Source organism: Lepisma saccharinum, chromosome 12 (genome assembly GCF_977018435.1).
Source record: "Lepisma saccharinum chromosome 12, izLepSacc3.1, whole genome shotgun sequence".
In the NCBI taxonomy this organism is placed as follows: domain Eukaryota; kingdom Metazoa; phylum Arthropoda; class Insecta; order Zygentoma; family Lepismatidae; genus Lepisma; species Lepisma saccharinum.
The window spans coordinates 20,551,997-20,578,940 of NC_139240.1; the positions used below are offsets into that span (position 1 = coordinate 20,551,997).

A 26,944-nucleotide genomic window follows, 5' to 3' on the forward strand; every position below is an offset into this window, starting at 1 on the left:
CTGTCCAATCATTTTCATCTTCGCAAGTAGTGAAAAGTGGCAGAAAAGCAAACAAAGTAAAATAATTGAAATCAATGTGGCATTAATAACATAAACATGCCGGTTCGATCGATGATGATGTTAAGTGGCAGACTTTCGATCTTGCCACAGGAGTTCCCGCCCGTGTTCTAATCTAGATCTGGGCATGAGTGTCCTTGTAAGTGTCCCTTGTTTAATTTAATCAAATCACATCATCACTAAATTCGCATCGTCGCTATTAACCAGAAAAACGACTGAAAATAATAAAATCAAAAACTTACGTACTATCCCGCAGCTGCCAGCATCTCTCCACTTTTGAATTGAATGGAAATCCGGTATTAAGAACTTTTACCTTAAGTAAAAGTAGTATAGAATTATTATTCATGTCAGGCCAACAGTTTTTGGATGTAGTTTCATAGTTACGTAGCTATTGTAATGAGCTTCAATAATGAACAATAACTGTTGCATGTTAAACATTGTTGTGTTGGGTCACATTTACTTAACAAAATAATGTAGAATGTAAAAGAAGTAGTAGTTTCGAACTTAAAGGAAGTAAATATTGAAGCTGAACGTGAAGTTAGTAAATTTCTGGACTTAACTAACTTTAATTTTTTTTAATATAGCCATTTTGACATCGTTGCTCTTTACCTGTATGAGTTTATTTTGAATTTCAGAATGTGGATAATAATTGTGAATCTCATTTTATTGTGTACGTCTGAAATGTTCTTGTGCTCATTGGTCATATTTGGAAAGAAATTTCACCAAATACGTGAAGTTTCCTTAATGTTCTGTTGTTTCTGCTGTGTATAATGTTTCTCGAACCGCTAAGTTGTGAGATGTCAAAAATTGTGTTTATGCTTATCAACTTTTGTAAGAGGACATTTCATTGTTGTTGTGTGGCTTCCTGAATATTCTAAACTCAAGACTGCTACCACCCAGTTTATTTTAAATACTAAATAGTTGATGTATTTATTCAAATTGTAATGTTTCACTAGAATTTATAACTGGTTAAAAACATAATGTTGTAGTTTTATCGCCCCCAAAAAGTAGCTCTTTCCATCTATTTAAAATAAACAACATTATATTGTATTAAGTTAAGTTTAACACTAGTTACACACAAAGCTACAATATGTTATCCATCTATTTTTCTCACCTCTATTTATTACATTTTTTTTAAAAAAAAAATAAGCTGTTGTAAAGAATTAACATCTCACGGAGTTACCTCTTTATGTACAGTTTATTTACACTTCTACCCTTCGCCGTATGTACATCCTTTCATTACAAATCCAATATCAACTGCTCCCTGTTGCCTTTTGCCCCCAAACACAGAGAATTGCACTTCTCAGGACTTCACTCTACGAGCGCACTATTTACCATACGTTAGCCCTATCGCGCAAGAGTCCCTATGCCGTCCTCTCATCAGTGCAGTACATCTTATTTGAGCTACGAGCGCACTATTTAGCATAGAGCTAACCTGCCCCCGCTGTTTATCATGCAGAGGTCCCTGAAGATACGGCACTCACTCTTTGTGTATTTCTATGCATCCATAAAAACTGCCTCACTACATCGGGCCTTGTATCGAAGTATCTGCGAGCCAGCAAGTGGCTGCGTAACTGAGAACCTGGGATTCTGAGATATGAGAGAAACCGTAACAAGTCGGAACCGGTATTTATACCTCCGACAAACGACCCGCCCCCCAATCACCGGGCCACTGTCCTATTATTGTTACTTTTCAAACGGGGAAGCCGTTGAAGGATCCCAACTGTTGGCTTCCCCGACTACCGGGAAAAAAGCAACCTAGGCCAGAGCATTTACAAAGAAGTAAATTCGTACATTTACACTTTCCAATTTCCAATTGTGTGCGTAAAAGCCACACAGCAAAGCCAGGAGGCCCGGGGCACTTGCCCAATTTGCCCACCCTTGGCTATGCCTCTGTTGTTATCATAATTCCTCTCATTGTCACGGGTAAACTGAAGGTCAGATAGGAGTAAAAAGAATAAACAAAGAAATAAAAATGCTTTCTCTGCAGTGGCTCAGGTATGATTCTCTTTTAAGGCACTTTGAAGACTCGTTCGGATCCAAATTTAAACTATAGACCCATTTCCGATCAGTCTTATCATGAGCATACAGTGGACTTCTCAAGCCTGTTAAACATGGTGATAAAAATACAGAACAAATGAGTCTTGATTATTATTAGGCATCTTGTGTCTATATCCAAAACATGGCAGTTGGAAGGTGTGATCGCCCCATTTGCCCTTCTGGGGATGCATGCCTGAGGCATCCTCTTCCAGCATTCGATGATGCACCGGGCCCATTAAGGTCCCATTGAGGAGTCCCCCCACACCACACCACACCACACCACACCACACCACACCACACCACACCACACCATCACATTTTTGTGAATGCCTGCAGATGCATCATACCAATGCAGGTTACTGTCCTACCAATATCGGACTTTCTGCTTGTTCACCTTGCCGATAAGTGAAGAGCACTTCGAAGGTGATACGGAGATTTTGCCGTATTTGCTGTATGACCCATTTGGAAAATTCCACACGGCAATCAGGATAGTCTTCTTTTAGGCAGTGGCTAAGTTGCAGCTTATAGAGATGCCACTTATGCACACTCAAAATCCGCATAGATGACATGTGGCTACCATTTTCCTGGGCTACATAATGAGTGCTTTGTTTCGGACTCATGCAGAATGCAGCCAACATTGCTGTGGATGCTGCTTTATCAAAATGCATGGCCTGCCTGATTTTGGTTTATCATCAACAGTCCCGATTTCCCAAAATTTGGCAAGTATCTTAACGACTGTACAATGGTGATTAGGATTTATTTTTTAAAGAATTTAACTTTTTTTACCTCATGTCAAGACATCCCTTCTCTTGCATTTATTTCCATGTAGAATTTGTTGAAGTATTCACACTTGTCTTTGTCATTTCCAGAAGTGTGAACTCTCCAGGAAAGAAAGCAGACCGTTCAGGCCTCATGAATACAGAGATGGTATCCCTGAGCTCATGCACGTCCCCATGGAGGATTACGACACTTACAAACTGAGAAAAGGTGTGTTAGCAACATATATGCTTGTGTAAACTTGATTATTTGTATTGTTTTGTCTTGAAAGTGCAAAGCTGTTAAGGTTTCGTGTACTTTCACCTGTATTTTGTAATTTCATGAGTATTTTAATAATGTTATTCTTGAATATTTTGAACAACATTTAATTGCTACTATTTTCAATCACCAGTATCATTATCAGTGATCAGTAAGAGTTTTGGCATCGATGTGATTATCAGTTGATGTTACTGTTTTCTTTGCTGGAAGTAAAGGGAAATGTTATCTTCCCAGCTATGAGAATTTACACAAAGCATCAATCCCCTCCCCCCTTCCACCTAACAATTTCCATTTCATTCCCTGATAATATTGCCTTTTTTTGTACTTTTTGTGAAATTTCACTCTTAGTTTTAGTAAAGAGTTTGCGCTAGAGGACATTCATTCATTCATTACTTAACAAGAACTAAAACTATATTGTCTTGGAGGATTAAATCTGCATACATATGAAAAGCTGAGGCTGTAAAGGGGCACTCGGCACACAGAAGGACGAGCACAGGACAACACAACCCGCAAAGGATTATCTTGGCCAGGGGTCCAGGCAGCAGAGCTTTGTTGTCCTGCAATAAGCAATTACCGGATTGTACTACACAGAACTGAGTTTGACTTTGGGTGCCTTACCAGAAGGTCACCCTTACTCCACTAAATATGGTTGTTGCCTGTTGTAATTATTCACTCATAGTATTGTTAGGTAATGTTGTGTAATGCTATTTACCGTTTTTGCAGGCATATAAAATGCACTTTTTCCCTTTAAAAATATGTCTGAAAAACAGTGTGTGTCTTGTACGCCAATACTGAGTTTTCGATTACCTTCTTTTCTGGAAATTCTCTCTGTTCTCAATGAGATGGTTTCTTCCTTGTGGTGTGTGATGAAGAAGATTAAAATGTATTCTTTCCTAGTTAGATTAGGTGTTATTTGTTGAAAGTAGACATACATATTGCTTTATATTTGAAATACTGTGAATTAATTATAAATTTAGTTATAATTTGATGCATGTGAAATGTAAGAAATTAGAAATAGAAAACCCGTTGGAATCTCTGCTGGAAATCTTAATTGTTCCTTCAACTTTTGTTTTTAAGATATGCTTGGCGTTTCTCTTCAAGAGGAGCCCAAGAAGCCATCGAACACTCCTTGCGAGTTGGAAGAGACCACGCCAGTCAAGAAGAAGAGCTCCGTTGTTATCGAGTCGGAAGCTGACAGAGCTGACTTAAAGGAGAAAGGTTGGTTGGTATTTTGTATTGATTAAGTTGTAAGACTTTGTATTTTCATCTCCCAGCTAATGCATCTTGTAATATTGATCAATTGATCTGGTTTATTTTACTTCACTTTTCTGCCACTTTTGACTAATCGCGAAGATGAGGATGATGCAGAGAAACTCGCAAAGAACACCCATTCCAGGCTGGGATCGAAACCTGTGACTCCGAGCATTTGTAACACCCATGTAATGTGGATCTTTGTGAAGGTAAATAATGGGTAAGAACTGATTTGGCTTCTGGTATATGGATGAGTTAAAATAATTGATTGTAAAGTTAACCCATAGGCATGTGGGGTACACCTGTCCCCAAACCCTTGAAGTATCATTAAGGTATGGAATACATCGTACTGCATATGTGTGCTGAATGTTCTATCTTCTAAGATCAGTTGTAATCTTCTGATCCACTTTATAAGTGACATAATACATATAAATTTAACATCAGACGCATTCTCCCCCATACGTCTAAATACATAACAACTAAAGCAGTGTAATGTTCACTGTCATCCCTCCTTCTGTATAACATCTGAATCTACAGTGTACCTTGTCATTCTCGCTTTCCTATTTTTCTTGTTAGGTATTTAGTCCCCCAAGGATGTGACTGATGTTAACTTTATATTATTGCATGGCTTAGAAGTGCAACAGAACAACACAACTAATTCATGTTAGGGGAATAAACAATGTGGTTAATAATATAAGACTTAAACAAGTTACTAAAGATATGTCCGTGAAACTTACTTGTTGAAAGCATCAAATTCCCAAGTGGATGGTGGCAGAGACCACTGAAATTAATAGAACATTTACAAGTAAGTTTCACGGATATATCTTTAGTAACTCGTTTAAGGACACAAGTTTAAGTCTTATAACACAACTAAGTTTAGAACAAAGACAAAGAAAGAACCTTCAGCTACACAAGAGTGTCCATGTGCAGTATAATTCACAGTGTTGCAATCTTGCACTCTATTCAGCTGCCATGTCATATTGCCTTCACCATAATTTCAGTCTCTGATACACTATGTATTCGTGCCAGAATGGCCGAGGCATTCAACAAAACAGTATTTGATATTGCAAAAACCCTACCTAACTTCGAGAGATACGTACTTACTAAAACTGTGTGTGTACAAATCTGTTCTATGCAGATTATCTGTTGCATCCAAAACAGATTTTGTATGATTTGAAATCCATTATCCACATTTTGTAGCCATCCCTAGTAATTCCATCTCTGCAACATCTGGACTTCACCCCCAACAGGCTCCCTTACTAAGAATGTCTTCAAAGACAGCAGACAAGTATGCCTCAACTTTCACCCAGTACTTTGAAAGACCCCCAGACAACAAGCACAAATGCAGATCTGCTGCACAATCTTCAACCAGCAATGCAATGAGCTTTAACTGCACAGCACAGCAAACGACTCATCCTGGCATTAAAAACCCACCAGTGCCACCAGGTGGAGGAAATTGGAACTACCTCCAACTGGAAGTAAACAATGCAGGAATGTGCTACCATCCTTGTCGTAGATGTGTTAATCCTCTAATGCTGGATGTGACATATATTCTAGATTTTCGTGAGGTCGCTCGCTAATGCCCGTATGTGACATATATGTCAGATTGTGCATTTTCGACTACTGTGATTCAGGTAATGTTCGAAGATACATGTTTTCAGTGCTATGTGAGCTTTGAACTATTTCACTAGTAATTAGTAAAGTTGAATTTGATTCTGGCTAGTTTTTTTGGGTTGGGGAAGGGAGGGGGGGTAAATTTCCTGCTGAAAACAAGCACAGCTGTTACACAAGAATAACATTTTTTCTCCAAAAGTATCAGCAGCAAGTACACAATTTTTGCCACTAGAATTAAACAAACACTTATCAGGCAATATGCAGGTACCATTTTGACAGTGGTGTGCCCAGAATTTTGAAAGGAGGGGGTTACATATCCTTTTTTCGTGATCAGTACTCATTTTGCCATCTTTTTCTACCTTTGGCATTCTTTTTTGTAGGAATACTGTGCCAAAAGGGGGGGGGGGAGGAGGGGTATAAATCCCACCAACCCCTTTTTTGCAACCCTCATATCCTGGTATTGCCTATGGGAGGGTCTCCCAAATTTCAAATTTTGTAGAAAAAGAAAAGTTTTTTTTTAGTTTTTTCAAGTTGATGAAGGGAGATTTTTTTTACCGTAGGCTTACAGCCTAATCTGTATTAAACAAAACGAGCTAAAATTTCTGAGATATAATTTAAAGGAAAAAACCTTGCGGAATTTTTAATTTCCCATTGAAAACATGCCTGGCGTTAGACACACTGAAAATCAGCCCCAAGATTTAAGGGTTAATGAAGGCAGTGGTCTTTCAAAATTAATGGGACATTCAATAAAAACTGCAATGTGTATATATGAAACATTACGTAATCAATACACTATGTATTGAGTCAAGTATCTTTTAACACTATATGCTGGATGAAAAATAATACTAAAAAAAAAAAAAGAGATCCAAACCACTATGTGCATCCACTGAGTAACTACACAAACAGCCCCAGATTTACTGGACAATGATTTTCATGAGAGTGATGAGTTTAGCATATTTCCAAAATTAACCATTATGTCATAGTAGTTATATCATTATGTAGTCATATCGCTATTTGCATGTATGTAAATGTTGCTACATTATAAATATCGCATGTTGTTGTGCTTCTCCTCAGGCATTCTCCAAATGTGTGCAAACTGTCGCCTGGTGGAGCCGTTCCCTCGGACCTTCAAGAGATGCAAAAAATGCACGACTGATGGCTTCGAGCCCAAGTACTACTGCAGTGTGGAGTGTCAAGGTATCATGTTTTGTTTGCATCTTAGTTATTGTTTGAAGTTGAACCAATAACCATCTTGAGTTGAATTGTTGGCTCTCGTCATCTTACCCCCAAGAGTTTCTTCCAGGTACCCACTTTGTAGGATGCTGGGTGGGTGTTGGAGCCTCTTGAACAGGTGGAAAAATTCCTGGTTCTCCCCACTGGGGATCGAACCCGGGTCTCTCGCATGGTAGTCAGATGGCCTAACAAGTGAGCTACCGTGCTTCTTACCAAGTGAGCTACCGTGCCTCTTACGGTTCTTCAGTAAAAGTTATAATTGATTTGTTTTATTTTACTTCAATTTTCTACTTCTTTTATCTAATTGTGACGAGAATGGGTAATGATATGATGACATTTATGAACGGACACTCACAAAAAACACATGCATGCCCAGGCCAGGATTCAAACCTTGGACCCCTGGTATTGTAGAACTCCACCACGGAGGTCGGCATATTACATTGCATAATTAATATACAGAAGTTTTAGTTTATCATATGTTCAAACAAGAGGTATTATATTTTATGTAATCCAATTGGTATTAGCATAGAATTAATTAAATTGTCCTTTGTTTAAAAAAAAAATGCAGGATATCTAGAGTTGCCCTGGGCCACTACACAGGGCCTCGTGGTTTAAGGAGCCTTTCACTTCCAAACTGTATTTTTAGTGTCATTGAATACCGTATTTACTCTTGTATAATGCACATTTTTTTCCAAAATTTTTGCCCCCAAAAACTGTGGTATGTATTATGCACGGAATAATTCAGACAGCCAACATGAAACCGTACGGGGTCGCTCCTTGATTTTCGAACACTTGCATTGATTTTTCATGTTTACGGAACGCTATCATGTTATCATGTTATATATCATAAAACTTGAATCCTGCAGTTTCTGAATATGGAAACAGTATTCTATACAAGATAATGACACTAATGTGAAATGTGGTTGAAATAAATTCATCAAAACCCTGAAGAAACGTTATGATTTTTATGGTACTTTGGATGAAAGAAAACATAAGGAAAAAGATAATAAAAATTAAAATGTATAACTGGCCAAATAATATGACATACATGGAGTGTGCAAATTCCTTAATGGAAGAAATCTTGTGCTACTAACTGCTATTTGGAAGGTCCTGAATGTGCCTCGTGTAAATGTTACATTAGTCACGGAAAGAAAAAGTATATATTTTGAAAAGGAAGGAATGAGCAATTGAATAGGTATGACGTCATTCACTCTTGATCAGCATAGCAACAGCTTTATAACCTACAACTAAGAAAGCCATTTCTTGAAACTGGATTGTTGTGTGCATTATATATGAGATATAATTTTTTGTCACTTTTACCCATCAAAAACCAGGGTGCGCATTATATACGCACGCGCACTATACACGCGTAAATATGGTAGTTCATTCACTCATTTCATATGCAAGCTCAATCCCATTTGAATAGAAGGAAGAAAATACAATGAAAGTTTAATTTGTGATACTGTTTCATTTGTAATCAACACCCATACTACAGAAGGAGGAAACAAGTTCAAAAGGGGACTGAAAGACATGGCAACAATGAAATGCACATTAATGAAAGTGTCCACCTTAACATGTTTGCTGCCACCTAAAAAATGGCATACTTTTGTCGGGCTGATTAAGGTTCTTATGTAATTTTGCTTATTTGTGCCCTAAATGGATTGATTTATATAAAATACACTGTAAAATTGCAATTTTCATGTAAATTTTACAATGGTGCACATTCGAGTCACAGACATATAGTTTGAATTTTTGTTACTCTGTGCCACATGACGCGCAAATACATCATGTTTTATAGACATAAATAATTTTTATTTTCGCACAGCATGCAATATTTTCACAATATTATTTTTTTCTTTATTTTGCATGTTCCTCCTAATAAGACAAATTATTATATTACAAGGTATTAGACTAGTATTATTATTATACACATGTATTACATACATACATACATATTTATTATATAACGCATTATAATATATTAAAGTGGCTATATTGGTACATAGTTGGTTCAATACTTTGTTAGATTTTAATTTACTTTATTTTACTTTGCTTTTTTGCCACTTTTGGCTAATCGCGAAGATGAGGATGAATGATGATGTGATGAATTGAAGGGACGCTCACAAACACCCAGGCTGGGATTCGAACCCGGGACCCCTAGCATCGTAGCATGCTGTGATAACCACTCTGCCACGTAGGCCGGCAATACTTTGTTAGATGTTGATGTAACATGGCAGAATCACTTGTAAAAACAATGTTACATTTATAGGTTTTCTTGTGAAAGTCAAGTGATAAATTTTGAAAGTTCCCATACATTTACATCGCTTGTGGTAAAGAGCAAAACAAGGTTCAGTGCGAAGGCCTGGCTCTCCTCGACATTCGAAACAACAGAATGCAGCATATTTTCTCTATTGGTACAGGAAATGAAAATTGTAATGTTTCAGACTAGCAATGTTACCAAGAATAAAAAGATAAAGCAATTTCTTTGCTGTCAAATGATGCCTCAATGCATGACAAAGGAACTAGCATGTCATTCGATGCAACAATACTAAGAGAGATGCACACAACAGAAACCAAGCTAATTCTTATTTCAAACAATCTGATACTGTCCAGGTATTAGTGCATGACTACTAGACTTTGCCGTCACAGCCAGAAGAAGAGAAACCATAGACAGATGTATTCTGTGTATAGCTTTTCTGTATCCTGTTTCATTGTACATGAATGTTTGACACATGTCCAGTTTTGAATTTAAAATGTTTGTTCACCATCCGGTTGTTTATCGTGTGGAACTTATATTAACCTACATTACCATGTCAATCACTCGAAGCTATCACAATCCTTCATCAATCTGCTATGAAAAACTTAAAAGACTGCTGTACAGTGTTACTGATGGGCAAGCATTCAAAGAAGGAAATACATGTGACGCACATGTGTGTCAAAGGCACACATCTAGAACCCCACGTGACGCATATATCAGTCACTGGCAGCAGACGTGTTAACACTGTATATAACAGCTAAAAGCACACACGGCTGGTGCTTCCAGTTGAGCTTCTGAGGAAGTTTGCAGCCGAAATTTGCACAAAATTGACCAGTTGAAGGTTTCATTTTATTTTTATTTAGTGTTGCTTTCAGCCACCTTTGGCAAATCACAACTATGATGGTGAGTGGTGTTATGATCGAATTGATGATGCAACACTTACAAAGAATACCCATGCTGGGATTCAAATCCAAGACCCCTGGCTTCGTAGCATTCTATGCTAGCAATCGAAAGTACATTACATAATATTTTAATAGTGCAGGCATTGCTTGTATTGCCTGTGTTATATCTTTTCCACCGTCATTTATTATAAAAATAGCTGAATTTTTAAAATCCAGTCTTGTTCTGAACAGCCTGTAATGTGCAGTATACTGCAGAACTATCTTACATTTTCCCTGTGAAAGCTAAAGAAACATATTGAAAATGATTACTTATCAGCCGTAGAACCTGATACAGAACGTAGTGGGCTGTGACCTTGAAAATTATCAGCATATGTTTGCAGTAGAGAAACACACAAGGGTGTGCATACAACTCAATTTCCTTCTTGAGAATCTTGCAATGAATGCTTTCACTTTCATGAAGTGCTGAAGAAAACTATTTTGTTCCTTTTTATTTTATTTAACTAATAAAGAGTTCAGTTGAAAGTTATTAGTAGAGGCCGGAAGTTTGGCAAAATGCCTCTTTTTATCTACTGTATATATTGATAAACTTTTTCCAGATATACATTTTTTATATTGTTTCAAATGTTTTAGAAGTCTTCATTTTGCCTATTTTGCCTATTTGGGACCCCACTGCCTATTTTTAATTATAATGCCTTTTTTTTGCCTTTTTCAATGAAATTTAACAATTTCTTTTAAAAAAATGTGTAGGATAAATTATTTTTCTCCCAAAAAATGTTGTTGGCATTTATTTTTCTTCCGTTTATTATGTGAATAATTTTCGCCTTATTAAAGTAATATTGAACTCAGGTATGTTTCAACATTGCTGAAGGAGAAAAGTGTGAGAAAAATGTATTTCATGCTGATTTAGGATATTGCCTTTCCGTTAACATTTCTTTGTGCATGATTGACTGATGAATACCTGTTTCAGAACACCTGCACTATTACGTCATCACGTCCAGCGTCCGTGTCCGGAGGTTATTGACAAGAAACAGCACTAATGCCCAAGGGCCTTTGCATGGATTCCAAAATCAAGTTCTCTATCTTTAGTTTAGTTCTGAACTTTGGAGGGAAAGGAACGTGTAGTTGTCATCATGCCGAAATTTAGTGTGCCATTAAGTGGTAAGTTACATGGTTACGTGCGTGAATTTGGTGAAAGCACATTTTCGACAGACGGTACTATTCTTCTCTGCAAGATATGTGAAAAAACAATCAACCATGAGAAAAAATACTTTATATCTCAGCATGTGTCAACAGCATAACATAAATCTGCAGCTGCTAAAATGATCGGACAAAAAAAGATATCCCTAATTTCAACAGTGGGCACTTCATCCAACAGGCAATCTCAGTTTTCTCTTGATCTGTGCAAAGCTTTCATGGAAGCAGGAATACCTTTCTGAAAATTATAACTCCATTAAGCCTTGTTTCCATGATTATGAAAAACTAAATATGCTGACCAAGGCAGTAATTTATTTTATTAAAAAACATAAACTAACGTAACGTTTCAACCTTCTAGCAAGGTCTTCTTCAGACTCTGCATCAAGTACAAAAGTAACCAGTTACAACAAGAAGGGTAATATATATACACAAACATTACTCCCTCCAGACTATTTAGAAAGTTGTTTGGAACTTTCTAGCAGATGACTTTCACTTTCCAACTTTACTTTCACCTAAAAGGCTAAACACTTCCATATAGAATGTGGTTGGACTTTTTAATCTCACGCTCTTTTCCCTTCATTTTTCTTCCTTCTCCTCTCCTCTTTTTCTCTTGTCCTTTCCAGTCTTTCCAACATCTTCTTCCATTCTTTGTTTAACTTCAGTCCCCCATTCCAGTTCATTGTGTCTTCTTCGCCTTTCTTCTCTATTTCCTTGGCTTCCTTCCATTTTCTTACTAGCATTCTTCTCCCTTCCTATCTGCTTAGCCTCATCCCACTCTATGTCATGTCCTGTTTCTCTCGTGTGTTTAAATATTGCATTTCTCTCTCTCTTAAGTCGTACATCATCCCTATGTTGTTTCAACCTGTCTTTCAGCCTTTTTTTCGTTTCTCCTATGTACACACTCTGACATTCTTTACATTTTACTTCGTAGATAATCCCTTCTTCTTCCTCTTCTCTGTTTTCCTTTTTCTTGTTTGCATTCCTCGCTATTCCTAAGATGCTTCTTCCTCCCTTCCTGTAAGTTTTAATTCCTGCTTTCCTAAGCACTTTGCATATCTTTTCTGTGGTCTTCCCCATACTCCTTATTCCAAACCTTCTCTCCTCTTTTTCTTTCTCTTCCAATTCTCCCCTGCCCGTTTTCTTACTTCTTCTGTTTATGTCCAGTCTATCCTGCTTCTCATAGCCATTCTTTTCCAGCTGTTTCCATAGGCTATTTATTTTGCCTTCTTTTTCACATTCTTTCATGCATATTTTCTTGATTCTGTCCTCCATATTCTTTATAAAATTTATTTTTGTCACCTCACTTACATCACTTCTTTTGTGGCAGAATACCCCTGCTGCACACTTCTTCTGATGCCAAGCGGTTTCAATTTCTTGTCCTCTTTTCCTTTTCATCAATATATCTAGATAGCTTAACTTGTCTTCTTCTTCTATTTCAAGTTCCAATAATATCCCTCTTGTCGTGTATTCACACGCAGAGGTTAATTGTTTCGCACACGTAGGTACTTCACAGTATAAAGATAGAAACGAGGATACAAAATAACGATTTAATACTGAACTTACAATAACCATTTCTAAGATGGCTGAACTCCCAATTTTATCAATAACAACTTTACAAACAATTGAATATCGATTCAGATATTATGCACACTTAACATTCCCCCTCTTCCTTATTTGACTTAGTTATATTTCAGTCTATCAGGCGGTTTTCTCTGTCGAGAGGACCTCCTACACTGATTCTGCTGTTGTTGCTGATGTTGGCTGCAGGAATCATCCAAGTACGATGTAGATGGTTTGTCATTTGGCGTAGAAGCTTCTGGCGCCACAGAACCACTGTCATTACTTCCACTTTTTCCTGTAACGAATAAGTCTTTATCTCAGAAAACTGATCCGCCGTCTTGACCTGTATCTGGTCCATGAATTCGTTCATCATTATCCTCCTCCTTCTTCTGACTTCCAAAATGATACCTATTTTTCTTGTCTTGCATCCATTTTAACTGATCTTCATGCACGACCCGGTTTCTACCTTCAACATTCACCAGCCATGTAACTTTGCTTTTCCGTGCTATAATTTTTCCCTTGACATACCTCATAGCATTCCTTTTGTCCTTAAATGGTAGCATAACCCATACAAAATCGCCTCTTTGGTTCACCTTTTCATCTGCTTCTGCTTTATCCCTTTCGCAGTTTTGATCTATTATTTCTTCCATTTGGGCATCAAATTTATTCCTGAGAATGTAGGAAAATATAATTTGCTGTGGCGTTTTGTCACCTGATGCGTTATATTCGCTTCTCAAAGCTACCAATACTCTCTGCAACAATTCTTCAACGTTGACATGCGTATTCTTGTTCAATTGCTCCCGTACAGCACAGTCTAGCTTTGTCTTCACTGTCTGCACGTAGCGCTCGACCTGACCTTTGCTTTCAGGATGGTACGCAGGAGAGTGGTACAAATTGACGTGACGTTCATCACAGAATGTTTTAAATTCTGAAGATGAGAATGGGGGACCATTATCTACCACAATACACTTTGGTAGCCCAAAAATAGCAAAATGTTTAAGTAGATAACGCTTTACTTCTTTAAATGAACTAGACGAAACTCTATCACAATCTACCCATTTGCTGTAGGCATCTACTATTATAATATAAGTAATACTTCTATACACAAAAAAATCCATATGCATCCTTTCCCACGGATGTCTGCATTCAGTCCATGCACTATAGTTCTTAGCACTTGTATTTGGTTTGACTGCTGCACAAACTTCACATTTATTTACATACTCTTCAATAGCCTTATCTATTCCTGGCCACCAATATCTCTCTCTGAGCATTACTTTCATTTTTACAATACCACAATGATCTTCATGGGCTCTCTGAATAATGTAATTTCGCACTCCTTTGGGAACAACCAGTCTCCGACCCCAATACAGTAACTCATCCGTAATGCATAATTCTGCCTGTCTTCTCTTGTACGCCAACAGTTCCTTCAATTCATCTCCTTTGAACCCTTTCACATCTTGTGGCCATCCATTCTTGCAATAAGATTTCGTTAACTTAAGAATTTCATCTCGTTTCAAATACGTCAAAATCGCCTGCTTTGCATTCGGCGTAAGCGTAACCTGGTACACAAATTCTTCTTGCCTAGGATCATCATCATGTACGTCAGGAAGTGGCAACCTTGATAACATGTCTGCAAGTTCAACCTTTTTAGTACATATTAGTTTATATGTGAAAGAAGCCAAAAATAAGCACCACCTTTGAATGCGTGGCGACGCCATAATAGGAATTGGTTTTTCCATAGCTAACAATTGCTTAGCTGGCATTGAATCTGTCCATATTTCAAACGATCTACCTTGTACGTATTTTTGGAATTTCCTCACTGCATATACGATACATAAAGCTTCCTTTTCATGCATAGGATACTTAACCTCATGCTTATTTAACGTACATGAAATACATTCAATCGTACGCAATTCCCCTTGTACTTTATGGCATAATTGCGAACCTAATCCATTTTGAGATGCGTCACACTGTATAATAACTTCTTTATTCTGGTCGTATGGAACAAGGACCTTGGTATTTTGCAAAGCCAGTTTAGCTGCCTCAAATTGCCGCTGACAATTATTTGTCCATTGCCACCGCACATTTTTCTTCAATAAATTGTAAAGATCCGACAAGATAACTGACAGATTAGGCACACATCTTCTGTAAAAATTAATACCTCCAAGGAAAGCCTTTAATTGTTTGGTGTTGCAAGGCTTTGGACATTGTATCAATGCATGCAGCTTCTTTTCAGAAGGATGTATTCCTTCTTTACTTAAAGTATATCCTAAATAATCAATTTTGTTTTTGAAGAATGAACACTTGTTCCAATTAACCTTAACATTGTACTCATTCAAACGGTTTAAAACTTCAAGTGTTCTGGATACTGCTTGTTCTAAACCCTTGCTAACAATAAGTAAGTCATCTTGGTATGGAATGACAAAATCTAATCCCTGAAGTATGCCTTCAATCGTTCTTTGAAAGATTTGTGATGCGATCCGTACACCAAATGGCAATCTAGTATGTTGTACCAATCCCCATGGGGTATTCATTACTAGTAACTGTTTGGCTTGATCATCAAGTTTTATTTGATGGTAAGCACTTCTGAGATCCAAGGTCACAAATACATCACATCCATTAACTTTTGGAAACACTTCGTCTATCCTGGGCAATGGATAAGTTACATTTTCAACATATTTATTCACAGTGTTCTTGAAATCGCAGCAGAGCCTCAAATTACCATCATTCTTACACACAACGACCATTGGACTCGCCCAATCACTTGAGTCAATCTTTTCTAGAATGCATTGCTCAATCAATTTGTCTAATTCAGACTTAACTTTCTCACGTAAACCATATGGAACATTATAAAATTTCTTAAAAATTGGTGTAATGCCTTGTTTCATTGGAATCGTGGCGGTAAAATGTTTAATTGGCTGCGACAAATCATTATCGAATAACTCTTTATTTTCGAGCCTAATAAATTTTATTAATCCTTGCACATCACAAGATGCAATCAGATTTTCACACTTAACCATCTGTGATTTAATCAAGGTTTGCCCGTGCACAATTTTCAACTTGTCAGCTGTTAACATAGGCGAAGCATTAGTCGTATCCTTCGACTTAAGCAAAGTTTGCCCTTGAACAAATTTCAACTTGTCAGATGTTAACATAGACGAAACACGAGTCTTGTCTTCATACACTTCCAACGATGGCCTCAGTTGAGATAAATTAATGTGACAATCAGGTAATAAATGCTTAATCCATTGTCTTCCCATGAGTGGATATTTTAAATCACATGCGACTACATACAAGTCTAGTAGTTTATCTACATGTTCATAACGAACTCTTACAGCAACCTTTCCTACTAACGGCAAAGTCATATTGCTAGCACATCGTAAAACACAGTCAGCTTCCAGATATTGCAAACCATGCAGTTGACTGTCACAAAATGTTTTACTTGCAATCGAAACTTGTGAACCTGTATCTATTTCAAAGTTCAACATAGAATCATTAATATTGAGAGCAATTACATATTCAGACGAAGAAACAAACTTACTAGTAGCTTTATCGCAATGAGCTATTTTCATAGGCAATGAAGAATGGACAGATTTAAGATATGGTTGCGACGAAACTGAACTTTCATTACAGTGAGACAAACTATACTCAATCGATCTTTCTTGCATAAATTTACTTTCTCCATTTACTTCCATAGTAATCATTCCAACCCTTAATTCATTTACATCTAACACTTCACTGTCCATATCATCCGAAGAAACAGGTTCAACAGCCTGTACAGCGTTCGCCTTGTACTTGCTATAAGGTTTAGTACTATTAGTTTCTTTATTGCGCTGTAACTTGAAACACTGGGAAACATCGTGACCGAATTTCTTACAGTATCTGCAATGCCTGAAATATTGTTGCTTTCTTTCCCGTTCATTTTTACTTCCCTCATTATCCGATTGATTTTGTCTGAACCTAAGATTGGATCCACTTGACACAGTATTTTGGAATTTCCAGCTATCCTGTTTTGGATTAGAATTGGCACCGGAGTTCAAACGCGTATCGCCCTTGCACTTATTTACCTTTGCGCGGTTAGTGTTAACAAAATTTACATTAGACTGGACGTAATACTCCTTCATATCTGCTTCTAATTTTTCCATCTGCTTAGCTACCTCAAAAGCTTTGTGAAATTCCATTACATTGTCACTAATGAGTTTCTTACGAATAGTGTAAGATCTGATTCCGCTAATTAGTGAATCAAATAAAGCAATGGAAAGAAACTCACCATAACCACACTGCTCTCCGATCTTTCGTAATCTCCTTACAAAATCTTCTATTTGTTCGTCTTCTTCTTGTACACATTTTCTAAGCTTTAACCTTTGTACAATATAGTTGCTTGATGGACTATAATAAGATTTTAATCTTTGTGCAATTTCCTGATAGGATTTATCATGAGGCAATGTAGGTGCAAATAATTCACGCAGAACTTCATATGGCTTGTTTCCAATGACAGATATTAATCTAGGAACTTTCTTGTCCTCTGGAATAGCTTGTGTTTGACAATAATTATCAAAGCGCTCCAAATACGCTACTATCGATCCATCTTGGGGATCATATTTATCAAAACCAGCTACTAAAGCCATTATACATTTACGCTATAACACAAGGCTTAGAAGTGAAATATACTTATCCTCGATTTCTAACTAAGTCCTCGTCGCCATGTATAAATCTCTGTCGTGTATTCACACGCAGAGGTTAATTGTTTCGCACACGTAGGTACTTCACAGTATAAAGATAGAAACGAGGATACAAAATAACGATTTAATACTGAACTTACAATAACCATTTCTAAGATGGCTGAACTCCCAATTTTATCAATAACAACTTTACAAACAATTGAATATCGATTCAGATATTATGCACACTTAACACCTCTGTTTTGGCATATGGAAGGGAACGAAGAGGCAGCTTGACATTTTTGCCAAAGAAATTCAAGATGAAGAAAGAGGGATATTATTGGAACTTGAAATAGAAGAAGAAGACAAGTTAAGCTATCTAGATATATTGATGAAAAGGAAAAGAGGACAAGAAATTGAAATCGCTTGGCATCAGAAGAAGTGTGCAGCAGGGGTATTCTGCCACAAAAGAAGTGATGTAAGTGAGGTGACAAAAATAAATTTTATAAAGAATATGGAGGACAGAATCAAGAAAATATGCATGAAAGAATGTGAAAAAGAAGGCAAAATAAATAGCCTATGGAAACAGCTGGAAAAGAATGGCTATGAGAAGCAGGATAGACTGGACATAAACAGAAGAAGTAAGAAAACGGGCAGGGGAGAATTGGAAGAGAAAGAAAAAGAGGAGAGAAGGTTTGGAATAAGGAGTATGGGGAAGACCACAGAAAAGATATGCAAAGTGCTTAGGAAAGCAGGAATTAAAACTTACAGGAAGGGAGGAAGAAGCATGTTAGGAATAGCGAGGAATGCTAACAAGAAAAAGGAAAACAGAGAAGAGGAAGAAGAAGGGATTATCTACGAAGTAAAATGTAAAGAATGTCAGAGTGTGTACATAGGAGAAACGAAAAAAAAGGCTGAAAGACAGATTGAAACAACATAGGGATGATGTACGACTTAAGAGAGAGAGAAATGCAATATTTAAACACACGAGAGAAACAGGACATGACATAGAGTGGGATGAGGCTAAGCAGATAGGAAGGGAGAAGAGAATGCTAGTAAGAAAATGGAAGGAAGCCAAGGAAATAGAGAAGAAAGGCGAAGAAGACACATTGAACTGGAATGGGGGACTGAAGTTAAACAAATAATGGAAGAAGATGTTGGAAAGAGTGGAAAGGACAAGAGAAAAAGAGGAGAGGAGAAGGAAGAAAAATGAAGGGAAAAGAGCGTGAGATTAAAAAGTCCAACCACATTCTATATGGAAGTGTTTAGCCTTTTAGGTGAAAGTAAAGTTGGAAAGTGAAAGTCATCTGCTAGAAAGTTCCAAACAACTTTCTAAATAGTCTGGAAGGAGTAATGTTTGTGTATATATATTACCCTTCTTGTTGTATCTGGTTACTTTTGTACTTGATACAGAGTCTGAAGAAGACCTTGCTAGAAGGTTGAAACGTTACGTTAGTTTATGTTTTTTAATAAAATAAATTACTGCCTTGGTCAGCATATTTAGTTTTTCACTTTCTGGAAAGTGGAAAACAAGTCACTGAGGAAATTCCTGGAGAAATACACTAAAGAAACGGTGCCGTCGGAATCTACGCTGCGGAAAACATATTTAAGCATCTGCTACGAAGAAGCTCTGCAAAGAATTCGTGCTGAAGTTGATGGAAAAAAGATCTGGACTTCAATAGATGAAACTACTGACGCTATGGGACGCTACATACCCAACGTCATCATAGGAACTATGGAACCAACATGCAGAGAATCCTCGTCATTTCTTCTCACGTCAGAACAACTAGAGAGAGCCAATGGTTTGTCAATAGCTCAGTTATTCTCAAATTCCCTACTTCTGCTCTGGCCAGATGGTGTACATCATGATGACGTGTTACTTTTTATCAGTGATGCAGCTCCCTATATGAAGAAGGCTGCCATAGCATTGAAAATTCTCTTCCCAAACATGCTTCATATCACATGTATAGCCCACGCAATGCACAGAATCGCCGAAGAAGTTAGAGTGTTGCACCCAGAAGTGGACAGGTTGATTTCAAACACAAAGAAGATATTTCTGAAATCTTCCTCTCGAACCCGAAAATTTCAGGAAGTTGCACCTGAGCTTAGTTTACCTCCGCAACCAGTCTTGACGAGATGGGGAACCTGGATATCAGCAGCTATATATTATGCTAACAACCTTGAAAAAATCAGTGAGGTGATCGATGCTCTTCCAGAAAATGAAGCGGCTTCGATTCGTGAAGTGAAAAAACTCCTCTGCTATTCAGGACTCAAGAATGAACTGTCGTTTATTTTTGCACATTATGGTGCATTGGCAAAGACAATTACAAAGCTAGAAAAAAGAGGCGAAACTCTTATAGCATCCATGAAAATCTTCGAGGAATCTATGCAGCAGATGATGGAAGTGCCAGGAGAAAAGGGGTCAGCTGTTGCGGAAAAGTGCAAACGGGTAGCGAGTGCAAATGAGGACCTGAAACAATTAAAAACAATTTGTGATATTCTAAAAGGTGAAAATGCTGTTACCGAAATGAGTCCAGCTACATTAGCTTGTTTTATGTATGCTCCAATAACTTCTGTCGAAGTAGAAAGATCATTTTCTATTATGAAAAACATTCTCTCCGACAGACGACTATCAATGAATGTTGAGAACTTAAAAAAACACCTTGTAGTTATGTGCAATCAAGACGGAGAAAATTGAAATGCTCTTCCCAATGTAGATTTTAACATTTTGCCAGAGATTATAGATAAAAGTAAGCGACTTCCAAATGTGCCTTTTTTTGTTTATTTTGCCTTTTTTTCATTTTTAGTGCCTATTTTCCACATTATAAGTGCCTTTTTGCCTGCCTATTTAACGAAAATAAATGCCTGAACTTCCGGGCTCTAGTTATTAGTAAAACAAGTTTCTGCACCTAAAATAAAAAAAAAATAAAACAAGAGAGAATATTACTTACGTGAAATTTAAAAGATTTCGTAATTCCGCGTTGCACAATTTAATGGTTCAATCCTATTAATTTCGAAGATCCCCGCTTCAAACGCCGTACCCTTTTGTGAATGAAGACAGTGGATCTTCGAAATTAATAGGATTGAACCATTAAATTGTGCAACGCGGAATTACGAAATCTTTTAAATTTCACGTAAGTAATTTTAAACCGCGTTTACCGCAACCACCATGAAGAGAGAATATGTTGAAGAACTGGAGTACAGCCTTCCATCGGGAACACTGACAGTCAATACGGTGTTGTCCCACCCTTAGCCTTGATGACAGCCTTCACTCTCACAGGCATACTTTCAATCAGGTGGTGGAATGTTTTCTGGGGGAATGGCAGAGTGCCAAAATGAGAAGTGGTATCGATGTGGGTTGGTGTGGTCTAGCAAGAAGTCGGCATTTCAAAACATCCCAGAGATGTTCCGTAGGATTCAGGATGCTGTTCAGGCCAGTCTAACCACTCCCCCCACGAGCCCTGCCGTATTGACGGGTGCTCGGTCATGTTGAGAGATAATGGTCATCCCCGAACTGGTCTTCGATGGAAGGCAACATGAAAGCAGTTATAATGTCAACATAAGCTTGTGCCATGACTGCCCCTACAGGAGAAACATGACCACACTGTAACCCCTCCACACCTGAATTTTACTTTTGGCACTATACAGGCTGGTAGATGTTGTTCACCAGGCATTTGCCACACCTCCCACACCCATCAGGTTGCCACATTGTGTACCGTAATTCATCACTCCAACACTGTTCTATGGTCCAGTTTCAACGCTCCTTGCATGACGTAAGATGGCATTTGGCATTTACCTGTGTGATGTTTGGCTTATAGGCAGCTGCTCGTCCATGGAAACCAAGATGCTGCATCTCACGCTGAACAGTCATGGTGCTTTGAGTAGATCCTGTTGCAGTTCAGAATTACTGTGTTTTGGTGGCGATGGATGATTGACAATCACGCTGTACGACCCTCTTCAACACTCGACAGTTTCTGGAGGTCAGCATGCTTTTGGGTTGTACACGACCCTTCACGTTTCCACTTTGCTATAACATCAGAAACAGTCGACCTAGGGATGTTTAGGAGGGTGGAAATCTCGTGCACAGACAGTCCCATGCGGTAGATGGCAGTACTGTGTCGCCCTCTATGATAAACGTTTCGCGGTGTGTCGGGATACTTTTGATTACATACGAGGGGCGTTCAAGTCAATCGGGGACTTATTTTTTCTCAAGGTTTAAATAGACGCCTAGGCTGGAGGTTTTGTATGCAGTAGGAACTGGCAACTGTGTGCTGTTACTGGTAGGTGGCGCTTATTTCCCGCGCTTCTGCATAGACCGTTATTCAAGATGGCGGACAACAGTGTGGACGTCTACATGTAACAGCGTGTTGTGATGAAGTTTTTTAGTGAACGAGGACAGAAAACCTGCTGAAATTTACAGAAGACTTCAGGCTCAGTACGGTGATGAGACACTCTGTTGCAGTAAGACATTTGAATGGTGTAAGCGCTTCAAAGATGGCCGTATCTTTATTACTGACGATCCCGGTCGTGGTGGATCACAGCCCACGCCAGTTATTCCTGGGAACATTCAGCACGTGGAGCAGCTGATCCTGGACAATCGTCGCATAACCTGTCGTGAAATTGCAAGTATCAATACTATACTATCAACAGTGAGTATTACTGCAGTGTTCTGCGTGATGTGCATAAGAGTTTATGGAAGAAACATCCGGGTTTCATCACAAAGGGTGTTCTCTTTTTGCAAGACAATGCACGACAGCATACCTCTCAACGCACATTCCAAACATTCCAGGAAATCGGCTGGGAGATATTACCACACATCCCTATAGTCCTGACTTAGCGCCAAGTGATTTTCACCTGTTTGGACCCCTGATGGAATTCCTTGGAGGAAAACATTTCAACACTGATGATGAAGTGAAGAATGCTGTCCTACAATGGTTCCGCCGTAATGATAAATATTTCTATGCCGAAGCATTCCAGTCGTTAGTTAAATGCTGGGATAAGTGTATAACTGTAGCAGGAGGTTATGTGGAAAAATAAATCCAGTTACCACACTTTGAAATTTGTTCTTCTATTTTTTTTAAAAAAAAGTCCCCGATTGACTTGAACGACCCTCGTAGAATAGCTATTATGATTTATGACCTTTCATATGAATCACATTGTAATGCACGAATAACACATAAAATAGTCAAATTATTTATGACCAGGGAACAGATTTATATGTAGTAAAAATGTGCTAATATGTAAATACATATTTAGTTTTTTTCATGAAAATATGGAGAAAAATATTTACTTAAAAATGTAAAAATGTATCTTTTTAATAATATATGACATTACACGAGCTACATAAAATACAGTCTTGACATTGTAACTATTATCATGACTGTCTTGAAGAGAAACCAGAAGTGAATGATCGACTTTGGACTCTCTTCCAATGTTGAAAAAATAACGTTTGTAACAACCAAGAGCCGATGCTTCAGCCCTCATTCTCTATTGTTGACAACAATTGTATATAAACAGGAATTTCAAGTCTTTTACAATAGCAGGAGCAAACAGTTGGGAGGTGTAAAATTGAATAGGAAAAAAACAATATTGTTCGGATGACAGAAAACTTGTAGGCTATAAAAAAGGTCGTAAACTTCCGTTTATCTTTGAGGACTTTCTCGATTGCTTCGGACTTTGTCAGTTATCCGCAAGAAATTCATCCAAACTCTTTCGGTTGCACGGGGACATGTAGTTATTGTGTGAATATGGAGTATATATTGAGAAAAATTTTCTGAGATATGGAAATAATATGTAAAAATAACTAAAATATGAGCCAAAACCTAATATATGTACAAACATGTAAAATAAATATTGAACTCAAAGAATATGCAAAACGTAACTGATTTCAGCTTCATACATAAATACGTATTTACATGTAAATCCGTTCCCTGTTTATGACCTAATTTTACATATTGTGATGAATAGAATGTATTGACTGATTGTATAGAAATGCCATGCTAAAGAGTTTCATGACAATTTTTATTTTTTATGTTCCAGAAAACAACTGGAGGATAAGTCACTGCGAAGAACATAAGAAGGCCAAAAAGGAGAAGAAAAATTGATTTTATGACAACGGTTCATTTATTTGTGATATTATAGAGGCATATTGTATTATTTTACTATATAATTATTTTTGTGCATAGAACACAAACAGTATGAAACTGAAATAGTTCCATAATGTGTGTTTTAAATGATATTTTGTAGTCATTATTTTTATATTTTATTTGTGCTTTGATATTTTAAACAGAGGAAGCTGATAGAATTCATGAAAAATTATGGTAGCAACTATACCGTGTTTGTTACAACTTGTTCCGCTTCCCCACGCTAGCAGAAACCACGTGGCATTGCCGCTGCAGTTCACGTGAACTCTGTGTTGGGGGAAGCCGAAACCAGGCTGTGAATAAAATACATGGAAATGCACAAATACACAATGTACACAATTCCCCTTCCTGAATGTTCCAGCTAAGATGACACAAGCAAATATCACCAGAATAAATTCCATCTTTGATACTTTAAACAGCACACTAATCAGCACCATGCTTAGAAAACAAGCTTCTTCAACAAGACACAAACAAAACACGTGAGTTAGACCGCAACGTGACAACAACATCTACGTAAGAGCCTCTCTTCTGCCTTCCATTCACTCCTCGCTGTCCAGCAGCCAACTTTTTCCTCGTTTCTCATTGGCACCGAAACTGTTGCGCCATCGCTAGCGTGGGAAATGGGACAGGTTCGAACAAATGCGGTATAATTGGCATGTGACTTGTTTGTAGGATGTCAATTGTATTCTATTTCAAGAGCATTTTTTAAAGTTTCAATAAGGTTGCTTGCTTCCGTCAACATAACCAAAGCTCGTATGTGATAGTGTAAACATGTGAGCATAAAACCAATACCATTTTTAATTATTTCTTTATTTTTTTAATAATATTTTCTCCTTAAGATGACCATAAATGCACAAGGAGTGGTTGTAATTATGATCGGCATTAAATTAGCCAACGAGAATGTGAAAAACACACGGAGCCACTTGCAGCTATGTTGGATCATAGAATAAATAAGTCAATTGTCTTATTCTTTTTAATGTCAGTATTTTGCCTTGTGTGAAAACATAACTAGTTGCTAAGAGAAACTTTGGATATGTACAGTCATGGAAAGAAGTACTTCCCCCATAGAGTCTTATTAGAGAAGTATTTCTTTTCCATGACTACAAGAAATCCTGATGTTCCTGTTTCGTTTCTCGTGATTTTGTACAAGTAGTTACCAGCTAAATTACCAGCTAAAGGTCTTTCTCTTTGAGCCTTATCTGCATCTGTGATTTGTGAAGCATTTATATTTACAGTGCATTAATAATTTGTTTTACTATACTAATTTGTGTATTTTATTGCATATACAATTTTATGAAAAGTTAGGAATATTGAAGATATATAATTATTGGCTGTGAACACTGCATTCCAAGGGAAATAAGTTTATCATGAAATACTGTTCTATATATGTTCATAGTATTATTATATTTCATTGTTGATAATAGATGTCACCATGTGTTCAGTAATATTGATAAAAGTAAACAGTCTTTAGCGTTGCAAGTATTTTTAAGTTTCTTTGCCCTATATTTAGAAACATAATTATTTTCAAAGTGAAGATGCTGTTATGTACAGAAATATTAGTGAAAATTGTGCCTTAAACAGTGTTTAATAAATGCATTTTAATTTTAAAAAAGTACCTTTGTATTCACAATTATAATCACTTCAGAAACAAATTGTTTACAGACTTCTGAAGGGATTGTAAACTGTCCAGGAGCGTAAAAGACTAAAGAAATAAGTTCTGTGCATTATATGTAATTATTGCAATATATAAAATATTTGAATTTTCTAATGATTTGTTTAGCATATATGCTGTTTGTAAACTACAGAAATAATATTAATACATTGTCATTGATCAGGTATTATCAATGCAATGTAAGATAATCATGTGAAGAGAAAAATAAATTTTTATTTCATAAATTGAATCTGGATTTATTGATTTTGGAATTACTTAATTGATGAGGGAAGAGCAAAATGCATTTTCTTGGTCTAATTTTTGTAATGTCAATTATTCATTTCAACTTGTTAGTAAGTTTTGGGTGTGAGTCCTGGCCTGAGAATTCGTTTGTGTCCGATCTTTTCCTCAGGTACTTTGCATGTGGAGAGCATATTCTCATGGATCTAACATGGGTAGTATTAGAGTTGGAAGTGTTCAGAAAAAAGAAATGTTTCTTTTGTTTTTCCCCCAACTGTTCCAAAACAATGAAACTACAGTGTGTCTCATAAGTCACTCCCTATTTGCAAGTAGTGTCATTGGACATTCTGTTCATTGAAGTTTTCTGTGACATCGCAGAAGATGGTCAACATAGAGGATAGCCAACAATGTTGCCATCCTTATTGATATGTTCACAAGGAGTCCACAAAAATCCATGTGTTGAGGGTCTCATAAAAGTGGTCCCTTGCATTATGCAACTGAAAGATCTCTCTTATAAGCTATAAGTGTCACGTTATATTCAGCAATTGTTTCATAACGATTGTGACAGCAATTTACCAGGATTTCATATAGAAAGTTTTGTTAATAGGTGCAAATATCAATATTGGGTGGTGACAATCTACACATTTGTTTTGAGAAGGCAAACAAACAAACAAACAATATGGTGCAATTATTACATTTTCCACAGTTGTATCTCTTCAGATATGAAAATGTGTCGAAAATGTTTGAGATTGTGCGGAGTTCTGAATTATGTCGAACAAAACCTCAAGGACTGGATTCCATAACAACACTAATTGGAATGGAATTGGTTAGCAAATGAAGAAGTTATAAACATTTAAAAATAGAGACCAACTTATCAGCCACCCTGTACATTTGTATACATTGACTGACTCAATTTTTCTTGTTCTGCAGCTTTAATTTATCTCTGTAATGTAAAAAGACTCATTTATAAATGTAAAATACAACTTACAACATGTAATTCATAGCTAGACATGAGCAACAGAGTTGCAGAAAGCGGGCATTATGCACTGTGCGTCATCAGTATCCGGGCAAAGTTCAAGTTGAAGTTTCCGCTAAATTTGACTTCA

General features: G+C 37.2%; 1 protein-coding gene across 1 annotated transcript in view; it reads left to right on the forward strand.

Moving 5' to 3' along the window:
- LOC145996401 (uncharacterized) overlaps positions 1–24,172 on the forward strand; it is a 59,224-nt gene extending 35,052 nt beyond the window's left edge. Inside the window, exons 7-10 of the mRNA XM_083132849.1 lie at positions 2,967–3,084; positions 4,210–4,350; positions 7,072–7,194; positions 23,844–24,172. Of these exons, the coding sequence (XP_082988975.1) occupies positions 2,967–3,084; positions 4,210–4,350; positions 7,072–7,194; positions 23,844–23,908 (447 nt within the window). The 3' untranslated portion in view covers positions 23,909–24,172. The remainder of the gene's footprint in view (positions 1–2,966; positions 3,085–4,209; positions 4,351–7,071; positions 7,195–23,843) is intronic.
- Positions 24,173–26,944: the final 2,772 nt, after the last annotated feature.